The sequence below is a fragment of the Ursus americanus genome, chromosome 25, assembly GCF_024610735.1.
Source record: "Ursus americanus isolate L20-20 chromosome 25, mUrsAme1.1.p, whole genome shotgun sequence".
Lineage (NCBI taxonomy): Eukaryota > Metazoa > Chordata > Mammalia > Carnivora > Ursidae > Ursus > Ursus americanus.
In genome coordinates, this window is record NC_142151.1 from 15,190,594 (window position 1) to 15,214,224 (window position 23,631).

The window sequence follows — 23,631 nt, forward strand, 5'->3', positions numbered from 1 at the left end:
AGCCAAATACAGAATATTCTATCCAACAACAGAATACATATTATTCTCAAGTGCACATAAGACATTTTCCACAATAGACCATATGTTAGGCCACAGAGTAAGTCTAAATAGTTTTTAAAAAACAGATAATATACAAAATATCTTCTCTGACCATAATGTCAAAATTCAATCACAGAAGGAAAATTGGAAAATTCACCAGTTTGTTGAAATAAAACAGCATACATGCTCTTAAGCAACCAGTAGATCAAAGAAGAATCATAGGGAAAAATTTAAAAAACCTAAAGACAAATAAAATTGAAAACATAAGATACCAAAACTTATGGGACACAGCAAAAGCAGTGCTAAGGGGGGATTTTATAGATGTATTTACATTAAAAAACAAGAACAAGTGCAAAGAAAAAAAAATCTGACTTTACAACTTAAGGAACTAGAAGAAAAACAAACTCAACCCAAAGCTAGCAGAAGGAAGGAAATTACAAAGAGTAGAGCGGAGGTAAATGAAGTATGGAATAGAAAAACAACAGAAAAAGTTAATGAAACTAAAAATCGATTCTTCAAAAAGATCAACAAAATTGACAAACTTTTAGCTAAGTGGACTAAGAAAAAAAAGTATCAAATTACTAAAATGAAAAATGAAAAGTGGGGACCTTAAAATCAATTCTACAGAAATAAAATTATTACGAGCAATTCCATACAAACAAATTGGATAACCTAGATGAAATGGACAAATTTCTAGAAACATAAGATTTACTGTGACTAAACCATAAAGAAATAGAAAATCTGGATCTAATGGCTTTATTGGTCAATTCTACAAACATTTGCTTTTTAAAAAGATGTATTTATTTATTTTAGAGTAAAGGAGAGAGAGAGCATGGGGGAGGAGGGGCAGAGGGAGAGGGAGAGAGAAACTTTATCAGACTCCATGCTGAGTGTGGAGCCTGTCAAGGGGCTTGATCTCACCACCCTGAGATCACAACCTGAGCTGAAACCAAGAGTTGGACGCTCAACCGACTACCTCACCCAGGCGCCCCTCTACAAACATTTAAAGAATAATTAACACTAATTCTTCTCACGCTTTAAAAAAAAAATCTGAAGAGGAGGAAACATTCCCTAATTCTATGAAAGTCCTCAACAAAATACTGGCAAACAGAATTTAGCAGCATATTAAAAGAAGTATTCACCATGACCAAGGGAGATTTATTCCTGAAATGCAAGAATAGTTTAACATATAAAAGTTGTTAAATATAATATACCACATTAAAAGAATGAAGGAAAAAATGCATGATCTTACCAATTTGATGAAGAGAAAGCCTTTTACAGAACTCAATATGATTTCGTGTTTTATCACAAACTAGGAAGAGAAGGAAACTACCTCAACATAATAAAATCCATCTATGGATAACCCATAGCAAACATCATACTTAATGGTGAAAGACTAAAAGCTTTTTCTCTAAGACCAGGAACAAGGCAAGGATCCCCATTCTTGACACTTTGATTAAACATAGTACTGGAATACCTAGCCAGAGCACTTGGGCAGGAAAAAAAAATAAAAGGTATCCAAATTGGAAAGGAAGAATTAAAATTCACAGCTGATATGATCTTACATGTAGAAAATTCTCAAGAGTCCACCAAAAAAGAGTTCAGCAAAGTGGCAGGATACAAAGTCAACATTCAAATATCAGTTGCATTTCTACAGACTAACAATGAACCTTTGGAAAACGATGTCAAGAGTACAATTCCAGTGGCAGTTACAGGTCTCCATTTATGGAATGAATAAGTCATGGGGATAAAAGGTAGAGGAAATAGAGTAAATGTATAGTCAATGGTATAGGGAACATAGTCAATGGTACTGTAATGGGGTTTTATGGTGACAGATGGTAGGTACACTTGTGTCGAGCATGCATAGGCTGTGGAATCACTATGTTATATAGTTGATGTTGTGTGTTATATATGTTATATAGCTAACGTATGTTATATAGGTGACATTGTGTGTCAACTATATTTCAATAAAAAAGAATACAATTCCATTTACAATAGCATCAAAAAGAATAAAAGGTTTAAGAATTGACTTAACCAAGATGAAAGACTTGTACAAAAAAACTACAAAGCATTTCTGCAGGAAATTGGAGAAGATATAAATAAATGGAAAACTCCCATGTTTATGTATTGGAAGAATTAATATCATTAGGAAATCTTTATTACCCAAAGAAGTCTACAGATTTAATACAATCCCTGTCAAAATAATGATTTTTTTTTGCAGAAATAGGAAAAGCCATCTTAAAATTCATATGGAATCTCAAAAGCCAAGACAATTTTGAAAAAGAAGAACAAAGCTGAAGGACTAACTTCTTAATTTCAAAACTTGCTACAAAGCTACAGTAATCAAAACAGTATGGTACTGGCATGAAGTCAGATATATATATACAAATGAAATAGAAAAATAGGATGTCCAGAAATCAACCCTTACATATATGGTCAGATGATTTTTGTTAATTGTGACAAGACCATTCACTGGGGGAAAAGAGAGTCTTTAACAAATGGTGCTGGAAAAATTGGATATCCATATAGCTCAAAATGCATCCATGACCTAAATGTAAACCTACGACTATAAAACTCTTGGAAGAAAACACAAAGCAAAAGCTTTAAGACGTTGGATTTGGCAGTGATTTCTTGGATATGATACTAAAGGCCCAGGCAGTCAATGAAAAAATAGGCAAATCAGACTTCATGAAAATTTAAAAACTTTGTGTATGAAGACATTATCAACAGAGTAAAAAGGCAACTCACAAAATAGGAGAAAATATTTGCAAATCATATATCTGATTAGCTATTAATATCCAGACAAAAAAATCAACAATTCAAAAAGGGGCAAAGGCTTGAAGAGAGATTTTCTAAAGAACATATATACAAATGGTCCTATAAGCACATGAAAGGGTGCTTGATATTGCTCTTGGTTAGGAAAAGGCAAATCAAAATTACAGTAAGATACCAAACTTCACACTCAGGAACATGTGTTGGGAACTTTGGGATAATACTGTCAAAAGAGGTTTTGGTACTTTGTGTGGTAACACAGGGTCCCAGATCCCTAAAGGATAGAAAGCAGATATGGAAGGACCCAAATCAAATTGCAGAGATTTTTCTTCTTGCTAGTCTCCAAGTACAGTCAGGACAACACTGCCCAAAACGCCTTGTGATGAGCTTGTTCCTAAGGACAAAGTCCAAGCCCATATGCTCTTTCTTAGGTATCGAAAGATTCTGAAACCCTGAAGCATAAACTGGGGTCCAGATATCGATAATAGCAACCCTCAAATGTATGCAATGGCGTTTGCCTCCAGATAAGTTCAAAGATACTTAGCTGTTGATCTATCTACTGCCAACCCCCCTCCTTGCTCCCCAACACAAAGCCTGAATTTCTTCAGCTTTCTGTAGAAATTGTTAGTTAAGTTTTGTTGCTGTTGTTGTTTGCTCTTAGAAAACCAGTACCTTCAAAAGTGAGGTTCCGGAAGGCCTGAGCAAATTTGAGGGTAGTAATATCTTCTCCATTTTCAAGAAATATCTTCAGCATGTGTCCAAAGAGCAAGATTCCATTCAAGTAGGCAAGAGCAAAGTTATTTTTTGCCTGGGTGAGAAAGAAAAATCTTAAAATGAGTTCCCCAAAAGAGATTCTGGTCTGAGCCTGGAGCAAAACATTCTTGGGGTCAGCAGAGTAACTGGAAAGGTAAAGGGATATCAGGGGAATTGTAGGGATGGTATTAAAGAAGTCTTTTGGAAAATATGTCCTTGAGCCAGGGCTCTTTTATTAGCCCTGTGTCAAAATTCTGCCTTTCCTTGGCAATCAATAAACCTGGAACACTGTCTTTAGGGAAGTAACTAAAAGCAATTACACTTTCTTCCCATGATGGCGAAATCTATCATTTCAACCAGGAAGAACAGCATGCAGCATTGTCATAATTCTTGTGAGATTTTATATAGAAAAAAATGTTTGCTTGTAGTGTAATGTTTTCACAAGAGTAAAAGAGAACAACAGTAAAAACAACTCTCTGCTCCTCAGCACCCTGAATGGGGCAGGAAGAGCGTTGACTGGATGATAACCATTGAACTTGCTTTGAAGATGGTTCTGGACAGTTGCATGGTGGTCTTCACAGAGTTGGGCTATGGATTTAAAGTCTTATGCCCCCCGAGACCAAGTAAATTTCGTCAGCTTGGGCATTTTAGACAGCCCACCTGTGAAGAATCACACTTTTGTCAGAGCCTAGCAGCTGGGCAAGTGATATCTCAATATTACAACCAGAAGTATATTTGCTAGAAATATAAAAAGAAAAAAGAAAATGCCCCTCATTGGTTTCAGTGTCTTTTGCTGAAATTGTCATTTCACGAAACCAAAAGAATCCAGTAAAGACCCAACCCCAAAAGTGGTTACAGCTCCTAATTTTAGCAGGGTTGTAAAACAGAAGGTTTAGAACTGCTAGTCCAGGAAAAAAACTGTGATACTCCCCAAGGTACCCAACTTCCCTTATAGCTCTTTGGGCCTGGCCTGTGCTTGCCATCCCAAGGTTGTTCAGGGTGTTCGGACTGCTCCTTCCCTCCCCTTCCCAGTCCAAACCTGCTCTCAACTGACTCTGAGGGCAGAATACATCTGATACATTTAGTCACACTAAGGTGCAGTGACTGACAAAGCCCAAGGTGGTATTAGGGTCAAGGGGCCCTTGCATTATAATCAAGTGGCCAGGATTTAATGTCCAGTTAGAGGTTCTTTTTTTCTGGGATAAATGCTAAACCAGATGAGAAGCTAAGACTCTCCTGGACAAATTTAAAAAATGGTCAACTTAATTATAATAGGGGACAATGTCTTAACCTAGGAATATGTATCTCTAAAGGTAGAATTTTGATATCTGTGACAGCAGAAAGTTGCTTTAGGGTATTTTTAGGTCCTCTTTTTTTTGTTTGTTTTTTTTTGTTTAGTTTCTACCCTCCCTAAATTAGCGGGGCTTCTTCCTGTCTCCCCATATTGTCACTTCCGTTCCAATGTAATAGAGTGTGCATTGTTGTGTTGGTCTAGAGCCTGGCAAGGTGACCTATAGTAAGAGCTTTAATATCAGTGATCTTGCCCATAGTTGGTCTCAATTAACATTTATTGCGGAGGGGGGGTAAAAAATTGCTACTTTACGATTTGGGTCCTACATAGAAGAATAATATCTTACCTTTGACAAAGAAAAGAATAGTACATACTCATGAAACTTACCTGTGATAAACCCTTGGAGAAAGAGCTAATGGAGGTGGAATTCTCAGGAGGCAATGTCAGGACAAGGACATTTTTCATATAGTCAGGGGCTGTGACATTTTCCATGAAGTAGTGGTTACTGTAATAAAAAGCACAAGTTGCTTGTGAAAATTAGATTCTTCCAAAAACCATACGGATTTTCTACAATTCCCACACACTATAGCATCAGCCTTGAAATAGTTGAAAACATCTTTTTTTCCAGTAACCTGGAAAACTTTCTACTGTCAGGTTTATTGTCGTATAATATGCTGAGTTGAGTAAGAGGGCTGTGGTTCACATACACAAGTGGAAAGGAAGATCAGAACACAGAGACTTCTTTGAGGGAGGTATTTTTGGGCTCTGGACATGTGAGCTAGTGCTCGCTTTCAAGGCTTACTGACCTTCGGTTTATACGTGGAAACTTTCTTTTCTTTATTTGCTTGTAATAGTTTAGATACATTGGGCTAGGATACAGAGAAATTTTATGATTTAAATTTATGGGGAAACATAGGGATGAAAAGACTAATAAACATTTTTTTCTAACACTGTAAGCTCCTTGACCTAATGTCAATGTATTGATTGTGTATCCTCAACCCTAGGCAATAGTTGGCCCATTGTGGACCCTCAATACCGTCTAAGATTGAGCTGCAAGTCATAGGGTTTCTAACCTTCCAAATCATTTGTGTTTTAATGTGCAATGAATCTAACATGTTTGAACTGCTATAACTAGGATAACCGTCATTTACTGGTCAAACAGTAGGTGAACACATCTATGCCCTGAAGACTGGGTTGAATATTTTGTTCATATGATCACATCTAATCCTAAAAGCACTCCAATGAAGTGGGCATCTTTATTCTCATTTTAAAAAAGAGAAGTTTTAATCTCAAGATTCTAAGTAATACCCAAGAGTCAAATGAACCCCAGATGAATAGCTTTTTGAAAAACTGTTGAACTGAGAAGGTGTGATTCGGGAAACCCAAGAAATAAACGAAATTAATCAGCAGTAAAAACAACAACAACAACCGTCAAATGAACCGAAGTATCAGAAACAGAATTTGAAACCCAGTTAATGTCAACTTTCAAAGGAATCTAACGATCTTCCCCAAACATAGCCAGGTGTCCTTTGAGAACAGTGACAAAGGAATGCCAACACTTTGGCAGTTGGTTGAGGATTTGCTAAAAGTAAGATTACACCAACCTGGCTACATTGAGGACTCCTTCCAGAGGGCAAAGCAACTATTGAAAGCAGCTGTTAATGTGGTTGTAGAAATGAAATATTGATAACTTTGTCTCCTCTCCTGTATTTTGCAGCTAAAAGGCCAAGTTGAGTGATTAGATTATCTTCATGAACAACTAGTAGTCAAATAGGCCCGCAGTTCCTATGCTTCATTCCTCTTAACACTGTGATAAGTACATATAGTGTGGGTGAAATGACTAGGCAAATATGGGAGATACCAGTGCAGTAACAGTATCCAGTCTGAGTACAGACAGGTAATGATTAATAATGTAGTCAGATAAGTGAGGTCATATGATCGAGTTAATGGGGCAAGGGGCACAGGTGCACCAGCGACACCTTCTATAAGCTTACTCTGACTCAGATACTATCTAGGCATGGTTTGTGGGGTCTCCAAACATATTAGAAGATGAGTGGTAAAATATAACACTGTTAATTATACTCTAATTAAAAAATAAAAATCGAAATATAAGAAAGAAAGAAAGAGAAAGAAAGAAAGAAAGAAGAAAGAAAGAAAGAAAGAAAGAAAGAAAGAAGAAAGAAAGAAAGAAAGAAAGAAAGAAAGAAAGAAAGAAAGAAAGAAAGAGGAAGGGAGGGAGGAAGGGAGGGAGGAAGGAAGGAAGGAAGGGGAAGGAAGGAAGGAAGGAAGGAAGGAAGGAAGGAAGGAAGGAAGGAAGGAAGGAAGGAAGGAAGGAGTTTGTATTCTCCAGAATTTTCTCTCCTTAGTTCCAGAGAATTACAGAGGATAAAATCACCACTGTGACTGTACCACAGAGGGCAAAAAAGCAAAGTCATTTAACTAGAACTTTCTTCTTACTAAAGGTGGCAAAGGAAAAGTCATCTAGGATCAAAGACCATTAGCAATAGAAGGCACAGATATGGTCCACATTCTCAAAAATAATGCTGTTGGGTTATTCGTTGATTTATCACTGCCTAGAAAAATACCTAAAATCAGGCTGGAGACCAGGGTCCCTGTAGATAAAGGGACATGTGGGTTTAATGGGTCATAACACTTCTGTTTTAGACATTACAGTGATGTCAAAGGTATGCATGTCTGCTAAGGCTACAATTAATTAAATAAAAATGAGGGTGTGATGAAAGAATAAAACATTGATTAAAATATTATCATACTGAACTCCATGCGAGTCGGTGTGAAGCAAGAGAAAAGAGAATGCGTCTTCTGGAAATCCTGGAAGTCTTTCCTTTCTGAAAAGAGGAGAGTTCTTTCAAATACTGTACCTACTTGAATAGATCCACTAGGATAATCACAATGTCTTCAGCCACTGCCCGGTCCCCCTTGAGGTTGCCGATGACACTTGGTGTACCACATATAACAATCACTGGAGGAGAGAGAACAAGACAAGGAGAGAAATACACAATGGTCTACAGACAGACAGGTGGGATTTGAACCCAGTATGTCCATGCTACATTTATGTTTTAATTCTTCAATTACTCTGTCTTCCGCTTTTTTGTTTTGTTTACAGGCGTAGAGTCAGAGTAGAGCTGTATGGGATCTTAAAGAGAATCCTCTGGTCCATTCCCTTAATTTTATTGATTTAAGGAGACTGGAAGCCAAGATGTCAAAGAGTTAAAAACAAGTCGATGGCTGAGCTCTAATTTTCAAGCTTATGAATCCGGTTCAGTGTTTATTTCATTTTACCAGGTCGGAGTAGTTACAAAAGCTATTTTCATTGACAAGGGAAGTGCACCTCACCAATTGTGAAAAAGTGGTTGAAAAAGATACAGTCAAGTAAACGCGAGAATTTCTGTAGTGTTCCTAAGCAAGCTTCCTTGGGCCTTGTTTGTAGCTTCTTAACGCAGAGCTCCGTCTTAGGGATTATAGTGCCAGAGTCCAATCTGATTCTGTGAGCTTGACTCTCTTTGCCCCCAGATTTCCCAAATGCATGACCATGAGAAAGAGGAGTTGGGGGACACTTTACTGGATCTTTTTACACACTATGTTGTCTGATTGAATCGTAAACACCTTAGGGACATGACTACTTCTTTTAAGGGACATTTATACTTCCTTCTCCCCCACGTCTTCGCAATGTTTTCTACATGGAAGGTTCTTAATATGGCAAATGCTTAATAATGACAGCAGATGACGATTTGAGTCATACTAGGAATTCCTGCCAAGCAAGCACCTTCCCTTATAGGAAAGGTCCACAGTTGATTCCTTTGCTCCTGATATGTTCTTATTTGTAAAGAGAATTCTTGGAAAGTGAAACAAATTACCTCATAACCTAGTAAGGATGATTTCTTCCCATACTTGACCTGTAACTGGGAGATCACTGGGCCTGTGAGATACAGGGACTGAGGAAAGTGAGATGATGTGCTAACCTTGTAATTTTATTTGAGGCCAGATGTCAATAAACATATCCTGTTCGTCATCATGGGACCAGGGTTCAGAATGTGTGAGGATTAGTCACAAATCCAATAACAGATTGCACTGAGATCAACTTAAAAAGCAGTTTATCGATGGTGGGGCATGATATAATTTTGGTTTATCAAGGCTAGGCTTTCATCATTACTTTCACATTATGTTTAATTACCTTTCTCCTTTCTCTCATAAGATAAGGTTTTAATCAATAGGAGGAACAATATGATGGAGTTGCATGCAACTCTAGATCTCCCCAAATGAACAAAATATATGGAGGTAATGATGACCGCTCTGTGGTGGTAGATCTGTCAAAACAACTCATAAAAATATGGTAGTTGTGAGGAAGAAGTTGGCAAAAAAATTATCTCCATGTCTCCTTACCATTGCTTTTCCTGTTCTGGCTGGTTAAGATATATTGAAACTGGTCATTTCCCCTCAACATTTCCTTGAAGCTAAGTTCCTGAGAAAAATAGGACACTCCAGCCTCCAGAGCATTGAGGTACCTAGAGCAGATAAAAGAGAAACTCTACGAAACCAGCTTAGTTTCTTCATGGCCTTCCATGTTGTTTGCTCATTGTTTACAGATCTCTCCTGGAACTTATTCATCTAAAGTTCATTTCCACTATTTCAGCACAACAGATGATACACACTATGATAGCAATGGTCTGGATTGAGGAGATCTAGTTTAGTAAAAGTATAGGAGAATTTTAGGGAATCTTCATATATCTATACAAATGGCAGACATTTGACAGGTCCCTCATAATGGCTTCCTGCTATTTGCAGGAGGAAGGCTGCTCTGCTCTATAAACCCCATTATCACAGATAAGTTGAAACCTTTGAGTCTGTAGTACAAAAATTCAGAGTTGATAGCAATCATTTATCCTCCCAGTGAAATGGACTTTTGTGGGTTCTAAGTTCACCCCAAAGTTTCTAGGACAAGGCCTTCGGGTTGATTCTTGCCATTTCCTAGATGTGTGTTCCCAGTGGTACCCTTAGTCTTTTGCATACTTGGGTGGAGAGAGACTGCAGAACCAAGCAGCATCCTGGTGGTGCAGATGGTAACCCAACCAGAAGCTTCTTTTTGCCACCTCTGCTGGAGTTGTGTGAACCTTGTAATTTTATTTTAGCCATAGTGCCCAATGTCCCGTTCTCCTCCTGTCCCACTTATTCCTCTGAAAAACTGTGAGAAAAACTATTTCTAACTAGTGGTCGGTATTGGGAGAATGCATAACCTGTGGTATTGTATCTATCTTGCACAGTAATGTGAATGCAGTAACCACTGGTTTTCATTTTCCTTATCTGCAAAATGGAGATCAGAGCACTGTTCTCTTTTCTTTAGAGGATTTACTGTAGGGAATCAATAAAAGTACGGTGAAAGTATTTTGAAAACCAGAGTGTTGCAAATATTATACATGCTGATTACATTTATGCTATGTTTCCTTTGGCTCCTTTGCTTTCATGTACGTAAGAAAGTGGGCTGGTGCCCATTCCCAGTGCTTTTACAGTTGGAAGGTGTGTCTGATAATAAATGGCAAGGGCCAGGAGCATAGTAACGGTCCTGCTTACCAGAAACAGTCCTCAGTCTCGCTGCCATTCTTGAAAACATATGCACTGTTCCAGGAAAAACCTTTGAATGGCAAATCATTGACCTTCCAAAAGTTAACCAAGAAGTACATCAGCTTCCTAGCTGGAGACATCAACCTGGTTAAAGTCTCTTTGTAGTCACATGACAAGCCAAAACTCCCAGCTGAAATCATGGGATAGTTCAAAGCTGCGTCAAGGCTATGCCAAGAGGTGAGAAAGAAATCGATGTCAGGATTAATTTACGTAGCACAAATACGATTCTTCTTTAACCTGTTTCAGCCTGTGGTTAGTAATAAATGGTAAGAATGAAATAGGGTCGTTCAAGCAGGTTTTCTTAAATAGGTGTCCCTCCCACATGGGTAAATTTTAAAACTATATCTATCGAGCATATGTTATGTTTTAAGAGAGATACTCTGGGTATTTTCATGTGGTGGTTTGGTTACTTCGATTTATTCTAAAATGAGTCGTCCTAACACCTAGGCTGGGACATGTGCCTTTGGGGAGAAGGCTAAGGAAACCGAGGATGGCCACCGCAGCTACCACAGATGTTGTAAAGCCCAAAAGGTGTCCTCCATACTTGTCCCTCCTCGCGTTGCCTTACTTCTGGCCCTTGTATGGACTATTTTGAGATACACATCACCTTACGATTTTACTATTTTCCTTCCCCATTTAGCAGGATCTTCCTGTGGTTCCTTTTTTTTATTTCTATTTATTTATTTATTTATTTATTTATTTATTTATTTATTTTATATAATAATTTTTTTATTATATTATGTTAGTCACCATACAGTACATCACTGGTTTTTGATGTAAAGTTCCATGATTCATTACTTGCGTATAACACCCAGTGCACCATGCAATACGTGCCCTCCTTATTACCCATCACCAGCCTATCCCAGTCCTCCACCCTCCTCCCCTCTGAAGCCCTCAGTTTGTTTCCCAAAGTCCATAGTCTCTCGTGGTTCATTCCCCCTTCTGTTTACCCCCCCTTTCTTCTTCCCTTTCTTCTCTTACTGATCTTCCTACTTCTTATGTTCCATAAATGAGTGAAACCATATGATAATTGTCTTTCTCTGCTTGACTTATTTTGCTTAGCATTATCTCCTCCAGTCCCGAATGCAAGTTGGTACAGCCACTTTGGAAAACAGTGTGGAGGTCCCTTAAAAAGTTAAAAATTGAGCTACCCTATGACCCAGCAATTGCACTACTGGGTATTTACCCCAAAGACACAGATGTAGTGAAGAGAAGGGCCATATGCACCCCAATGTTCATAGCAACATTGTCCACAATAGCGAAATTGTGGAAGGAGCCAAGATGCCCTTCAACAGATGACTGGGTTAAGAAGATGTGGTCCATATATACAATGGAATATTACTCAGCCATCAAAAAGAACGATTTCTCAACATTTGCTGCACATGGACAGGACTGGAGGATATAATGGTTCCTGTGGTTCCTTAAACGTATCAACTTTATTCTCCACTGGGGCCTTGACATATGCCAGAAATGCTGGCATTTTTGCCTCTTTGCCTGGCTGACTCTTACTCATCCGTCAGGTTCTGGATTCAATATCTCTTTATCCACGAGTACTTTTTACTGATACATGAAGTGGGTATGTGTTTGATATCTGTCTCCTCCACTGGACCACAAGCTCCATGAAGGCAGGGATCATGGCCTGCTTGTTCACCTCCCTATCTCCAGTCCTTTGGGGTCATAGGTAGGCCCTCAACGTGCACTTGATAATGGAAGCAAAGCAATACCTCCCCCTTCCATCTTGAGCCCCGCACTGAAGGGTTTCACTAGGTGTCCTGCTTGCATCTCAGACTTCCCATGCTCATGGTCAAAAGTATCTTTTATTTTTATTTCTCAAAAATGCTCCTTACCCTTATTTCTCTTTTTAGTGTTTTTTTTTTGGGGGGGGGCTCTACTTTCCATCCCTCATGCCAACATCCAGTTATCAAATGCTATTGATTCTACCCTTAAATATCTTTAAAGCCATCCTTCCTTTCCATGTTACCTGCTTGCATGCTAGTTCAGCCCTCCTAATCCCCGATGACTTTCCCTGTTTGTGTCTCCTATGGGCTCCAGTCTATCCTGGATACTGTTGACACTCATTCTTCCCAAAGTTGAGCTGCTTCTTACAGCACTTCCCTGCACAATCTTAATCGTTTCCTATACAAATCTAATGAAATACATTTCCCTCACCTGGAACTCATGACCTCCCAGATACAGCCCTACTTCATGTTTCCGGTTTTCTCCCTATTATTCCCCTACTCATCTCCTGCACTCCAGTTAATACAGACCTTCACAAAATTTCTACACCTCTCTGCTTCTTTGCTTTTATACACACTTCTCCCTCTGCCTGGCTGGGATGCCGAAGCCCTCATCTCTAGCCATTAACATTTCACCTGTTCTTCAATACGCCGCTCATACGCCATCACCGGCATGACGTCCTCCTTCCCCCCTTGAGCTTCACCCTCCCAACCAGCGGGGGCTCTTTCCTTCTGTCTCCCCCAACAGCAGCTCGTGTTTCTTCGATGCAGCGTGTTATACTCGGCCTTGTACTGGTCCCCTTGGACTGATTGGCTCTTGTCACCTTCTCTATTTCACTGGGCAGAGGCTGTGTTTTAGTTAATGCTCTCTACTCCAGCAAAACCAAAATGCTTCTTTGCACATGGAAGGTCCTCACCAATAGTGAATCAATTTTCCCCTCCTCCTTTCCTTCCGAGCACATTCTACAGCAAATCCGTAAGTGGTCAGATAAGAGGACAACAGGGAATGAGTGCAAGAAAGAGGAAGAGTCCGAATTTGCCTGTATTTTGGTTTAGAAGATGAGCTGAGAAAGTGCTTCTGTGGAGTGTTGGTGGCACGTAGTAGGTGTGAACACCTGAGTGTGTTTGTACAGCTGGGAGGCAGTGTCAGAAGCAGACTTTCCAACAGAAATGTCAAAATTTTAATGTTACCTTCCAAAATCTATTGCAAGGGCAGAGTAGTTTTCTCTGTGTAGACAAAGGTGATCCTTGATTCAGGGGAAGACTGAACAGATGAAAGAAAGGCGTGGAAGAGTGATTTTGATTTGGGGAAGGTGTGATCTGACAGAACAAAATGTTTTCTGGTGATAGAGAATTACACCGAGTGAAATGAATAGAAGAGATGACGGTCATTTTCCCAAAGGCAGAGAAATATTTTTATTGTGAAATATTATGGAAACTTTTTTTTCTAAGCTGATAAGGGCACCGTGAAAGGCACTTTCCTATATTAATTACATAATCCTCAGTGCTGTGACATAAGTACCTTGCTACTTTGCTTATTGTTGAGACCTAAAGAATAGAATGGAGCCCTACTAATGCCCGGGGTGCTGTACCTTTCCTGTGTGTTTCCATACACTCTGCTCATACTTTAGTGAAGATTTCCTTTATTAAACTCCTCAAATTATCTGAGTTCATTGTCTTCTCTGTCCTCTGCCAGGACTCTAACTTTTTACCTAACCCATGCTGCCTCTCAGGCTCAGATGTTAGTAACTGGACCTGAACAGCTATGGTCATTCACCCCACGGTAAGCAAAGGTCGAGCTACCTGGGTAAGAAAATGACACTTATGGAGAAGTAGCAAAATACGAGGGCCCCAACACCTCTGACTGTGCTGCCTCGACTGGACTGCTATGTGATAAATCACTTACATAGTGATGTCATGGCCTGACTTCAACTTCCCATAGCACGAAAGCAACAACAGACCAAATTACTTACTACATCTGGAAGGTGGAGTATGTACACGAGGGCCCCATGAGGACACAGCCCATTCGTTTGTTGTTCTGCAGGGGGGGGAAAAGGAAGAAAGAAAAGAAAAATGAATCTCTAAAATGAGAACAATGGGGGCACCGAAGGGTCTGCCTTTGGCTCAGGTCATGATCCTGGAGTTCTGGGATGGCACCCTGCCTTAGGCTCCCTGCTCAGTGGGGAATCTGCTTCTTCCCCTTCCCCTGCTCCTTCTCTCTCTCTCTCTCTCTCTCTCTCTCTCTCTCACTCACTCTCTCTCTCTCACGTAAACAAATAGAAGCTTTAAAAATTTTTTAAAAAATAAAATGAAAACAATGAATAAATGGACAGGAAAGAAGTGGCCAGGGTCCCGGAAAGTTTGAAAGTGGGCCTCTCAAGAAAAGAGCATCACATGGTGCCTTGGGCTGGGCAGGGGGCACCACGGGGTGAAGAAGTCTGAGAAAGTGATGCTGTTGTGGGTGGAGGGAAGGACATTCTGCTGAAGGCGAACTCGGATTCTTTGTCAAGAGGCGGATGCAGAGTCGGGGAAGAAGGACTGACAGACTGTAACACGAGCAGTATCTGCGGGCCAGATTGTGGGCAGACTAGACTTGGAGGTGCTTTGGGGGAAGAGGGCAAGCTGCAGTTTTAAGGGGAGCTACCAAACGGGGCTAAGGAGAACAAAGTGCAATGTCGTGGCCAGCCCGGTGATTACAGATGGTGTCTCGTACTATTTCTCGAAAGAAACGTGATTAGGAACCTCCCACCCCCGGCTTTAGAAAACCAGGGTACACCTCTGTCTGTAGAGGGACGAAGTACACACTCCCGGCAACATAAAGTGAAGTCTGTCAAACTCCCCTGGCTCATTCCTGGCCCTCGCAAGATTGGCTCATTCCTGGCCCTCGCAAGATTGGCTCATCAGGGCAATGTTACTGATTAAAGCTTTCGAACCGTGGTTCTACGCCTACAATTCTGCTTCTAGGAGAGCCTTTTCTTGGGTTTCTGTGGTAAAAAGGCTTCTTGCACATCTGCCTGCCCCTACAGAGCTTGGAACATTCTTTCACTCCATAAAGTCCCGGCTGGGGTTGGGAGTGGGGAGGAGGAAGTAGGCAAGGAGCTCTCTCTTCCCATTTCTACTCTTTAACATTACAGTTACTGCTCTAAAATTCAGGTTTCAGATTCAGCCCTGAAGCCAGTAACCCGTGGCCCCATAGAGGGTGACAACTTGAAACAGAGATCTCTGGTGTAGGGCTTTGGAATACCTCAGGTACTTCTTGAGGGACACAAAAGAAAACCGGTTCATGCCAACATTCAAATTTTTAAAAAGTTTTGAAGACAATTTAAAACAAAAGTATTCCCCTCCGTAACATGGAAAGTGTACGAATGGGACATAGAAGGTTCTCCCCACTTTCCTGGATTCCCAGAAGGCCCTCATCACTTGGGAAACATACGGGGCTGAAGTCAGATTACCCTCTCTCCAAAACACGCAGCTATGTGACTAGAGGTGACACACGAGAGGCTCACGGACAGGTGCTCAAGTTGCACACTGCGAATTGCTGTGCAAAGACGTGTGAGCTCTACCTACGAAAGCATTTACTTACAGAAATGGCCCTGAGTAGGTCGAGGCCTTCACAGGTGCTACTCCGGCAGTCATTGGATTTATAAATCACACTATCCGAATAGATAAAGGTAGCATTCACAGTCACATTTATGCCTGTTTCCAGAAAAGAGGGAAAAGAGAAAATGTGTTATTTTTCAGTAGTTTGCAGCCAGGAGATTTACTTTTTGCCAGTTGATCCTGGGAATACGTGCCTATTCATCCTCACACCTGTGAGTATTTGAGCTCTGAGTTCTTCGATTACTCCCTGTCCCTTCTTTCCTCTCTCTGCCTCTGTCTCTTGTTTCTGTCTGTCTCTCTCAACAACTTTGCTGAGGTATAATTTACCCTCCATAAATACCATTTTAAGTGTAGGATTCAATGATGTTTAGTAAGTATATATATTTAGGCAACCATCCCACAGTCCAGTTTTACAGCATTTCCATTTCACTCATGGCTCTCCTCTTTTCATGCTTGTAGTCCTGGCACGTTTCTTCTACACGTCTGGAGAGTTTTAGGAAAGCAAAGATGCAGACAGTATGACATCTGTTCTTTCATGTTCCCAAGGTGCTGATTCTCTTTGCTGCCAATGTGCACACTGGTACCTCTGGTGGTCTGCCCCCAAAGCCAAAGTGAACTGTGTCCATCAGGGTCTAGGCTCTTTGGATAATGGATCATCTTCACATGAGGGCAAGAGCGTTGAGGATAATATCCCTGACGACTGCTAGATACTATCTTTTGAAAGGGAATAAAAAGACAGCACAACCATTTGACCAAGCGCTGTGTCTTACATTTTGTTTCCTTCCAATAAAAAATATTCAGGACCCACGTTAGATTCCTAAGCACAGGCAGCCTTCATTTGGCCAAGCCCTTACACAGGAAGTCTGGAAACCTCAGTTGCTAGTCACAGTGCCGGTTGCAGGATGAGTGACTTTCTGTGTGTTCTTGCACAAGCCATTTGAATTTCTCTAATTTGGTGCCTTCATAGATAAAATGGGGTTAAAACCGTAATTGTCAAATGTAATCATTTCAATACCTTTAAAAGAGTAAAGCACGGCAACAGAAGTTGTTGTTCTTCTGAAAGTCCAAATAGGAATGTTTTTCAAGACAGAGAATGAAATAGTCTTTGCACTTCCATAGCTGCCTCCGACGATAGACTAGGGAGCATTTTACCTCTTGCCTTTTTTGGGGGAGGGAGGGTTCATTCAAGAACACTTATTCTGATACTTTGTTCAATCTAAATAAGGGTTGGCAGTAGGTCTAGTCAAATAGGAGAGGTCAATGCAATAAGACCAGAGAAAATAAATAGAAGAGGTGGGGCCAGTGATGGATTTAATAGCAATTAACACTTGAATGTAGCCATGTGCCAGCCATAATTATGATACCTTTTTTGTTATTTAATTCTCATAGCAATAGGGAGAATATAGGAAGAGAGAATATATGAAGCCAGGAGGATAGTATGAGTGAGGCTGTGGGCGGCCCAGAAGAAAAGGAGAGTGCGTGTGGGGACCAGTGGAGAAGAGTGAGGAGGTGGTCTTAGAAAGCAGCCAGAGAAATCAGGGGGTGGAGCGGTGGCGGTACACAGTCGCTCAATGAAAACAGGGCTTTGGGAAGATGGCCACACCCGCAGCTGTTAATGTGTAGGATAGCTCTTCCTCCTCGCCCCCTCTGAGGGCTCTGCTCCCTCCTGCCACCATGAGGGCCACTGAAGATGACCCACTGAAAAATTCAATCGTCCAGGTATCCCGTGGCAGATGGGCACAGCAAAACCAAGTATAAATCTTGCCCAGGATCCAGAAGAAGGGGAGCCAACATCTATTGAGTGTGACCTCAGGCAAGTGACTTCCTCTCTGGGGCCCCAGTTTCTCATCCATTTATAGATAGAACAGAACTGGATGATCTGGATTTTTGCATGCTTTATTTCAACCCTTAAGCTGCCCCTAAATCCTATGAGGTTAATATTTTATCTTTCTAATTTAAAAATGAGAAAATGAAGGTCTAGAGAGGTCGATTAACTTGCTTAGGGTTACACAGCTGGGGTTTTGAACGTAGGACCATCTGATTCTAGAATCTGCTATACTGCAGAACAGCAGTTCGCAAAGTGTGGGCCATGGACTCCAGAGGTACCTCAAGACTCTTTCAGGAGAGCTAGGAGGTCAAAGCTATTCTAAGTATATTAAGACATTCTTTGTTTTTTCCACTCTCCTCTCATGAGCATAGACTAGAGTTTTGAGAGGTTACATAATATTAATTATATTATCACAACAGAGTAAAAGCGGAAGCAGATATGAGGATCCAGCCATTTTCTATGAAGCCTGACATTAAAGATGTACAAAAGTGTAAATTGATACCATTTTTCCTACCTATTTTTATTTTTTGGCTTGAGAAATATAGGTTTTCTTTAATAAGAAATTTTATTTATGTGAACAGATAAAGTGTTTGTAATTATTTCAAATGAATCAATAAGCAAATATTTAACACATTTCTCAGTCTTAATTTCCAATACAGTCAATATCAGTAAATGTAACTTTATAAATAAAACTCTACAGACCTCACAATTATTTTTAAGTGTAAAGAGGTCTTGAGACCAAAAAGTTTGAGAGCCACTCCTGCAGACCATACTGTAGTAGGCTGCTGCCTCTCAACATTTGTGCTTCTGTTTTTTAATTGGATAGGGGAAGATGAAGATCTCTTCCCTTTTATGTCCCTAAAATCCCAAGGGATTTCTCGAGAAAATACTGAAAGATTTTCAGACAACGTAATGACTTCATATCGAAGCTTAATTTTTTAAAATAAACAGTTCTCCCGAGTGCTGTTTCTCATCCTTACTCTGTCTGCACCTCCACCCCACCAGGATACCTCAGTCCTGGGAAGATGAGTGAAATGCTGTCGAGTATGGAGCAATCCAGGAGCCCTTTCTCTCCTACCTAGGGCTTTGAGGATGGGGTTGGACCAAAGTGAATCTGAACATAGGTGCTGGAGTCTAGGAAGGGGATCCCCTCAGCCCATGAGATCATTTGGAGGGTATGAACTAGGTGTGCTTAGGACTGGGCTATACATCCTTGAGCAGTGGATGTCCTTATTTTGAAGGAATCTCTTTTTTCATGTTTTCCACCAAATCCTAACTATTCTTCCAAACAGAGGTTTCCTAAGTACTAGGAAAAAAATATCCTTTTCTTCCATCTGGACATCACCCACATTTGGACTCTTAATTTTCTTCGATTTAGCCCTTAAATATATTGTCTTAGACTTTCCCCCAAATAATAATGCTCACTATGTTTAGAACATGAACCTCTCTTTCCGTCAAAACCTGCACTTCTTGAGTTTCCTACGCATGAACATCCATCTAACAAAATGCCTCACCACATGCAAAAACTGGGCATTATTGTTTATTCTTTCATCCCCCACAAAATTCTCCACTCATTTAATCTTCTCAACCACCTCGCCATGCCTAATTCTATATCGTAAATGAGATGACTGGAACGTAGAATAAACAACCCAATAAAGCGTTTGTAATCACTAGTGATAGGTGGATCAGGAATTCAAACGCAGGTTATATGAGTCCAGAGATCAGATCTTACCACTATACTACACTGTTGATTTTATATCCTGGTAACTTGCTCAAGTAACAGCAGCAGCAGCACCACAGCAATAACACATTAACATCCTCAAAAAAACCAATGACAATAATAAAACAACTGTAACTCTTGGGGTTCTTACTACGTTTCGGTCTGTGTTTTACATACTTTATATGAATTTCCTCATTTAATTCATAACATACCCACATGAGGTAACTACTCTCTATTGTGATTTTATAAAGTAAGAGGATTGAGGCTCAGAAAACTTAATTTGCTCCAGGTCACTGGTGATAAATAGTTGGATAAAAAGCTGGAGTATGAACGAAGATCTGATTCCAAATCTCTGCTTCTAACCACTGCCTTATTTTGATAAGAAAGTAGTTCATGGTGGGTAAAGATCTTACAGCGGCAATACGATACACTTTTTGGAACCAGACAGAATCTCATTTCCAACAGGCAGCCTGTATGACTTCAGCAAAGTTATTAAACCTCCCCTGTGAAACTGTGTCATTAATGCCAATCTTACGGAGCTGTGATGACTCAAGGGATTATATATCTTACCTAAGACAAGACAGGTACTCAATAAACAAGGAAACCAAGGCTCAAAGAGACTAAGGGAAATTGCTCACCCAGGGTCACAAAGAGAGAAAGCTCTGGGACAGTGACTCCAATCCACGTCCTCAGATTTCAAATCAAATGTTCTTTCCATGATGCCACAGTCTTGGTAGATAAGGGGATTTAATTAAATGACCTTATAGTTCCATTACAGCTCTGGATCAGATCCATCTATTTACATCTGAATTGGTCTCAGGCAAGATTGAAAGAAATGTATATGGCACAGCAATAAGTTATTACACATATGTGATGTATGATACCTCTTGCTATTATTACCATAGAATTTTATTATATTTTTAGTGGTCATTCAAATTTTATTTATAACAACTTCTTAGAACACACACACATCCAGTCTACTAACAGAGATACAGCATGAGGCTTAAATACCTTCCGTACACTGCGTACAGTCATTGGCAGAAGTACCAAAAAACACAGAGCATATACCTTGGGCTAGCCACATGGCAAGGACAGCAAGAGCCTGATGAAACCATGCACCTTGGGCACTAGAAAAGAGCTAAGTACCACAGAATTCTAGAGAAAATTAAGCCATACCCTCTTTAGAACCATAAATAACCATTAAAACATATGATATAGTCATTGACTCAGTAATTATACTTTTGGCAATCTAGTTCCAAGAACAGAAAATGCTTATTGTAGTATTTTAAAATATTTTAAAATAATCATGAAAATTTAAGAACAATAGGAAATCATGCCGGAGGGAATAATTAAATGGTTTGGGAAGATCTCTACTCCGAGGAATATTATACATCCACTCACATGATGTGAAGATTCACACGAAGATTACGCAGCTATAGGAAAGTCACTTGCAGAATAATGTGAAGTAAAATCAGAAGATAGAAAATTGTTTCTATACCACAGTGATCCCAACCATGTTCTTAAAAACAAGAAACGGAGAGACATATTAACAGACCCTGGAAATATCCCGGTGGCTGAAAATTATTCAGGCGTGATTTTTTTCTCTTTATATATTTTATCTGACGCTATAAAATTTATTTTACTAATTAGTAGGTACAATAAAGAACTGCAACACTGAATTTGGTTGCAAATTTATTTGATTATGTCTTATAATAATAGCCAACAGAAATGTAAAGAGCGAACAGATGGATGAAAAATCCCAGAAAAAAGAGTCAGCATCTGTATGAATTTAACTCTCTTAATTCATCTTCTTGACTGGTAACCCTGCAAAATCTCAGGTCCAGACCAAATATTGCTTCTGAGCAGCTGTGGAAAGGAACATGATGCCTCCTTGAAACCGAGCCATCAATCTAGGTTTGTCTGGGGCAGTTCACTGCTGTGAACATCTGGCATTCCCTGGGTTGGGGCCATTCCAAGAGCAGGGTGAATTATGATGGAGCCCAGTGCGGTAGGACTTAAATCTTTCTCTCTGAGGACCCACTGCCTTGAAATAGAAAGGGGTTGTCCGACAAGCCCTTACAGGAGAGTGGGTGATCAGGCAAAGAATGGAAGGTCTTTGCTAAGCACCCCTTTGACCCCAGAGGTGGTAACAGAGAGGAGGTGGACTCTGTGACCATGTTCTTACCAGCATTAAGCAGACGTTGTCTCACTATTTCCACTCCCTCATTCACCGCTTCTTTCAAGTTATCCAAGGACTCTGGGAAGGCTGAGTTGTTCATCATCAGGACGCTGATCTCATAGCTGCCATTGTTGCAGTTCCGACTGATCTGGGAGTCCCAGAATGTCAGCCCTGGACAGAGGAGCAGTGACCACAAAGCTAAGCCCAAGAGTGTCATCTTCGTGACCTTGCTTACCTCAGAACCATACTCCTTGTGCTCACTTGTTTTACTCTGTGCCTTTAGGGAGGCAGGAACTCCAGCTGGGCAGCCTCTAGCTGGGTCCTTTGGTCCACTCTTCCCCACGCTCCTTTCTGGTCATGCCCCACTGGTCACGTGGACCATGGAATACAGCCTGCCTTCCAGCAATTAGCAGCTACATTATGACAGGAGATAAACCAAAGTTCACTTTGTGTGTTTGCTCACAGAAAGGCCAGAGTTATAAACAGAGAGATTACCTGGGCCTCACCCAATAAAAATACATCAATTTGTGACACATCACTGGGAAGAGGGAAAAGGGGAAGAGAGAAGTATAGTATATACATAAAAAGATTTGTAAAGTGAAAAATAAAGGTCAAAGGGCTTAAGGGAAGCACAAATATCATGGACTATTGGTGTTTAGGTTCTATCTGTACACCGAAACTGAATCCTTAACTAGGAAGAACTGTGTTTCAATCACCTGGCCAGGAACTATTTATTGAGACTTGACGAGGTGCTGGGCATTAGCAAGGCACTAGGTATACAGCTATAGGTGGTGTGGATACATTAATGTCTTTATGGAACATGCATTCTGGTGGTGAAGACACATGTTAAATAAATAATTACGAATAAACTCAACTGTGAATAAAAAGTGTAGGGTGCTGTGGAGTACACGGCAGATGAACATAACCTATTCTAGAAAGTCAAGGAAGTTTCCTTGAGAAAGTGTCCTTTAAGCTAAACCCTGAAGGATGAACAGGAGTCAGCTGACTGGAAAGAGAAAGAGGGAATGGGAGGCAGGGGGACAGCGTGTGTGAAGGCCCAGAAGTGGGAAGTGACATGAATGTTCGAGGAACTGAAAGAAACACGACCTGGTTTGAGTAGAGACAGCTGTAGTCTAGTAGCAATAAAGGCTGCCAGTGGAGTAGACAAGGGTAGGCCATAGGGTTTCCTATAAGCCATTATAGGATTGGAAGGATTGAAGGCTTCCAAGGAACGAATGACCTAGAGAGAGTGGGGACATGGAGTAAATTAGGGAAGCGTTTCTGTGATCCAAATGAGATGTAAAGGAGACCTGGATGAGGGCAATGGCAGAGGAGACGGGTTCAAGAGATATCTAAGAGGAAAAATATTTGAGACTTGATATTTTTTGGATCTGGGGCATTAGAAAGAGGAAGGAGTCAAGAGTGGCCCCTGATAAGCTCAATTGGGTAGATGGGAAAGCTGTTTACTAAGCTCCAGGATTGTGGAAGAGGAGCAAGTTTAAGGAAGAAGATTGTGACTTCTGTTTTTGGCCATGTTGATTTTAAGGAACCTGTGCAGATGTGGGAGTAGACTGCAGTTTTGGGAAGAAGACCTGGATCTAAATGAAGGTTTGGAAATCTAGTCAGAAATGTAGTACGATTGACCAAATAATGTCATTATTTACATCATTGACTTGATGACCACTTCAGGAAAAATTCATGTTTTAAACTTAAAACAAGTGACATCAACAAGATGGAGGGTTAGGAAGCCCCAGCTTTCATCCCTCCACGAGAACAAATTAACAACTGCCCACTGATGAAAATAGCTCTGGGAGAGCTTTGGAATACAATGAAGAAGCTGCGGCAACCCACTGGAACATAAAAACCAAGATGGCCCCATAAGAAAACTTAAGAATTTTATGTGTGTCATTCTATCCTCCAGTCTGGCACTGCTCCACACCAAGAGGGATCCTCTTGGCTATAACCTCCCACTGCAGGGAAAGGAGAGCAAGAGAACCCCGGCAGCCCTCACCATTGGTATGAAAACCTGCAGTTTTTGCCACTAAGCACCTCTACAGTCTTTGCCGACACTAACTC

The 23,631-nt window shown here is 40.4% G+C and overlaps 1 protein-coding gene across 1 annotated transcript in view; it reads right to left on the minus strand.

Annotated features, from left to right (window-relative positions):
- GUCY2C (guanylate cyclase 2C) overlaps nt 1-21,962 on the minus strand; it is a 70,677-nt gene extending 48,715 nt beyond the window's left edge. The window contains exons 1-8 of the mRNA XM_045781467.2: nt 21,562-21,962; nt 15,812-15,924; nt 14,202-14,266; nt 10,442-10,657; nt 9,257-9,378; nt 7,739-7,835; nt 5,243-5,360; nt 3,484-3,619 (exon numbers count right to left, since the gene is read on the minus strand). Of these exons, the coding sequence (XP_045637423.2) occupies nt 3,484-3,619; nt 5,243-5,360; nt 7,739-7,835; nt 9,257-9,378; nt 10,442-10,657; nt 14,202-14,266; nt 15,812-15,924; nt 21,562-21,772 (1,078 nt within the window). The 5' untranslated portion in view covers nt 21,773-21,962. The remainder of the gene's footprint in view (nt 1-3,483; nt 3,620-5,242; nt 5,361-7,738; nt 7,836-9,256; nt 9,379-10,441; nt 10,658-14,201; nt 14,267-15,811; nt 15,925-21,561) is intronic.
- Between the last annotated feature and the right edge of the window lie 1,669 nt (nt 21,963-23,631).